Source organism: Lucilia cuprina, chromosome 5 (genome assembly GCF_022045245.1).
Source record: "Lucilia cuprina isolate Lc7/37 chromosome 5, ASM2204524v1, whole genome shotgun sequence".
NCBI classification, from domain to species: Eukaryota; Metazoa; Arthropoda; class Insecta; order Diptera; family Calliphoridae; genus Lucilia; species Lucilia cuprina.
The window spans coordinates 14,052,954-14,057,514 of NC_060953.1; the positions used below are offsets into that span (position 1 = coordinate 14,052,954).

The window sequence follows — 4,561 nt, forward strand, 5'->3', positions numbered from 1 at the left end:
AGTCTAGTCTATAGTCTAGTCTATAGTCTAGTCTATAGTCTAGTCTATAGTCTAGTCTATAGTCTAGTCTATAGTCTAGTCTATATTCGAGTCTATAGTCTAGTCTATTGTCTAGTCTATAGTCTAGTCTATATTCTAGTCTATAGTCTAGTCTATTGTCTAGTCTATAGTATAGTCTATTATATAGTTTAGTCTATAGTCTTGTCTATAGTCTAATCTATAGTCTAATCTGTAGTCTAGTCTATAGTCTAGTCTATTGTCTAGTCTATAGTCTAGTTTAAACTGTAATATATACTCTCGTCGAGTCTAAACAATGATTTAGTCTAGTATAAACTATAGTCTAGTCTGTAGAACTAAAGTATTCTTTTCGTTATAACTTAGTAATATTTCAGTACCTATTCTTGTAGATGTTTACGAGAGGACATTCTGGTGGCACGCGTAATGTACACGCGTATATTTTGTTATTACATTATAAATAAATCACGCGTTAAAACGTGGGTGTTTTTAGAAATAGATTTTTTTTGTATATTTATAATTAAATTGGCAAATGAGCAACAATCTCTAAACACAACATCATGTTAGACGTATTAGACCATTTTTAAAATATTTTATAGTAAAATTAAAAAAAAAAAAAACATAAACTCCTTGAATTTTCAGCAAATTATAGAATAGTTTAGGCCAGTGTTTAGGCTCATGTCTTTATAAATAAAACTATTAAATAAAAAATGATTTTATTTATAAATTAAATTAAAAAACAAACAGTTTATTCAAATAGTTTCTTGTTTTTTTTTAACCGCCATTTTCTTTATATGTTTGGCTATAGATACCGCGAATATTGTACAGAGTTCTTTAAAAAAAAATATATTTAAACAAAAAACTATTTATTAAAGAAAAAGAAAAATTTATTTGACAATCGAACAAAAAACATTCTGCGAATTTGTCAAGGTCATATTTTAACCGAAAATATTGTAAAAAACACGTGCATGCGTCACGATATGTGTGTTTTTTTGTTTTTGCGCGCGGATCTTGAAAACCATAAAATAAACATATTTGGTTGTGGGAATAAAATATCTGTTAATAAAACAATAACAATTTTCAAATATTTTGTATTCGTACAGTTTGTTTTCCGTTAAAAAAAACACGAAAATTTTTCAAATCAAAATAAACAGATGATTTTCTGCTTAACATACAGAAGTGTGATCGTCTGATCGCTAATTTTAATAGATATATAATATATATATGTTATATATGTTTAGTATGGAATAAACGGAAAATATTTTCTTTATTATTAATAAAGATTATAAATAATTTGTCACACAGTGATAACGCGTCAACAATAACGTTTGTGAAAACGTTTTCCTTATCTTTAAAATCTTTCCTTAAATTCAAAATTATTTTTACTTTTCTTTCACTTTCAGGTGGTTTGGGTCAATTGGGCATTGAATGCGCCAAACTATTGCGTTCTCAGTATGGTGACAGTAATGTCATTTTATCTGATATTATTAAACCTAGTCAAGCGGTCGTCGAAAGTGGACCATATATATTTGCTGATATTTTAGATTTTAAAGGCTTACAAAAGATTGTTGTCGATCATCGTATCGATTGGTTGATACATTTCTCTGCCTTATTGAGTGCAGTAGGTGAACAAAATGTACCGCTGGCGGTAAGGTATGTATTATAAAAAGAAATACCGTTACATTGTTACAATTACTTTCACCATGTCTCTATGTTGTTGTTGTTTTTTTGTCAACAAATTACTTTCAAGTTAAGAAATTGTTTTTTAAATAGCGTGTCTTCAAAAATATTCAACAATTATTTCCTTAAACATGTCGATGTCTTCTACAGGGTATTTGTGAGAAGTGGTGTTATTTAATTAACAAAATATCTCACATTATGCGTAAAATTTTCTATAAGAAATTTCTCACATTGTGAGTAAACTTCTCTGCAGAAAGTTTCTTAAATTATGAGTAAACTTTTCTGTAGAAAATTTCTCACATTGTGAGTAAACTTTCTCAGATTCTGAGTAAACTTTTCTATAGAAATATTCTTAGAGTCTGAGTAATCTTTTCTACAGAAAATTTCTCAGAATCTAAGTAAACTATTCTATAGAAAACTTCTCAAATTCTGAGTAAACTTTTCTATAGAAAATTTCTCAGAATCTGAGTAAACTTTTCTATAGAAAATTTCTCAGAATCTGAGTAAACTTTTCTATAGAAAATTTCTCAGAATCTGAGTAAACTTTTCTATAGAAAATTTCTCAGAATCTGAGTAAACTTTTCTATAGAAAATTTCTCAGAATCTGAGTAAACTTTTCTATAGAAAATTTCTCAGAATCTGAGTAAACTTTTCTATAGAAAAGTTCTTAAAAACTGAGAAAACTTTTCTCACAGAGAAAAGATATTAGTAATTGTTAAAAATTACTTTATTATAACACCTCTTGTCAAAACCCGCTTTATATCTTATAACAAAATATTAATTTATATATATTTTTGCCTCTCCCCCTACCCCTTTCCCCATTCTTTTGTTTTAGAGTCAACATTGAAGGCGTTCATAATGTCATCGAACTTGCTAAACAATATAATTTACGTATATTTGTACCAAGTACTATTGGTGCCTTTGGTCCCGACAGTCCACGCAATCCCACACCAAATGTTACAGTAGGTTACTCATAATTTTTTCTTCTTCAGCGTTATGACATACATTTCTTAATTATTTTCCTGGGTTTGTTTGTTTGTTTTGTAGATTCAACGTCCTCGTACCATTTATGGTGTTTCGAAGGTTCATGCTGAACTGATTGGAGAGTATTATTATCATAAGTTTGGTTTAGATTTTAGATGTCTACGTTTCCCCGGTGTTATTTCCAGTGATCCACCAGGTGGTGGCACTACTGGTGAGTCCAAAATTTTTATTTACTATTTTAATACGTATAATTATTAACATTTACTTTGTATATTTCAGATTATGCCGTTGCTATTTTCCATGAGGCTTTGAGAACTGGCAAATATCAGTGCTACCTTAAGCCAGATACCCGTTTACCCATGATGTATATCGAGGATTGCTTGAGGTAGTATTTTAAAAATAGAATTTCATTACAAAATTTTACAATCTAAATTCTCCTACAGAGCTCTTCTCGAATTCATGCGTGCCCCCTCAGAACAACTTCAACGTCGTGTTTACAACGTCACTGCCATGTCGTTTACACCCGAAGAATTAGTCGATAAACTTAGCAAATATGTACCCAATTTACATGTGACCTATAAGCCTGATAGTCGTCAATTGATTGCTGACTCTTGGCCCCAAGTATTCGATGACTCTGAGGCTAGACGTGATTGGAATTGGCAACATAAATATGATTTAGATAATTTGGTCGATTTTATGGTCAAAGATGTTCAAGAAAACTATATTAATGTTGATAATCAAGCTGATCGTGCCACAGCTGAGAATTAATCAATTCGAAAATGTTCGTTTAGTTTGATTAAAGTATTCAGTTTTGTCGTAGTTTTTTTATTATTATTTTGTTAAAATATTTTCGAAGAGATTTTTTTTAAAGTGCATTTAATTGTTATAAATATTTTAGAATATGTAATATGTATAGATTTTTACATACATAAATATATATATATATTTATTTTTATTGATAATGTTTTTTAGTTGTATTTCTTTTTTGAGAACATATATAACAATCTGAAAGATTTTGACAGATTTTTAGAATCAGAATTTGAGAAAACTTTTCTGGAGAAAAATTTCTACAATCTGAGTAAAACTTTCTGGGAATATGATGATATTCTTTTTCGTTTTCTGTGAAACTTACAACTTTATCTTTGTACACTTAGGCGCCACAAGGTATTCTAGATCCTAATCTTAATTCTCGTCATTCAGACAACCCAGGTTGTTCTACGATTTCACTTTTTTCCACAAAGTTAACTTCACGTTTTCATTAAGAAAGAAACGTTAGATTCCATAGAATGATGACTACCTGGTATTTGTCAAATATCTGCAGAACATGGTCCCCTTTGAAACCATCTAGATTCCCGTTTGTATGTGCTAAACAAGTGATATGAACAGTTCCAAATTCTCGAATAATTATTCCTTTTTGGTATTATGAAAAGTTTTTTACTTACTAGAGTTCAAGAGAGAAACTCTTCTGAGTTCGGTAGATCTAGTAACATGTGAAATTAACATAGTCACCACTTCTAGGATTTATATAAACAATAAAACTCAGTCTATGTTTTATAGTAAATAATTATCATAAAGTTATTGAAAAAAGAATATTCAAGTGAGGGCATAAGATCCGAATCTTAATTTGCTAGCGTAATATCAATGACCAGCTCCTTGTTCCCATTGAAAAAACATTACATATACAGAGATACACTCTTTATTCTTGTTAGCGCTTTAGTTTCCCCAGAGATTAGTCTAGTCTATAGTCTAGTCTATAGTCTAGTCTATAGTCTAATCTATAGTCTAGTCCACAGTCTAGTCTATAGTCTAGTCTATAGTCTAGTCTATAGTCTAGTCTATAGTCTAGTCTATAGTCTAGTCTATAGTCTAGTCTATAGTCTAG

The 4,561-nt window shown here is 29.8% G+C and overlaps 1 protein-coding gene across 1 annotated transcript; it reads left to right on the forward strand.

Moving 5' to 3' along the window:
- Positions 1-441: 441 nt before the first annotated feature.
- Positions 442-3,595, forward strand: LOC111683967 (L-threonine 3-dehydrogenase, mitochondrial). The gene is made up of 6 exons (XM_046951541.1): positions 442-451; positions 1,170-1,668; positions 2,531-2,657; positions 2,743-2,890; positions 2,959-3,064; positions 3,123-3,595. The coding sequence occupies exons 1-6, from the start codon at positions 442-444 to the stop codon at positions 3,445-3,447; spliced, it is 1,215 nt and encodes a 404-aa protein (XP_046807497.1). The 3' UTR covers positions 3,448-3,595.
- Positions 3,596-4,561: the final 966 nt, after the last annotated feature.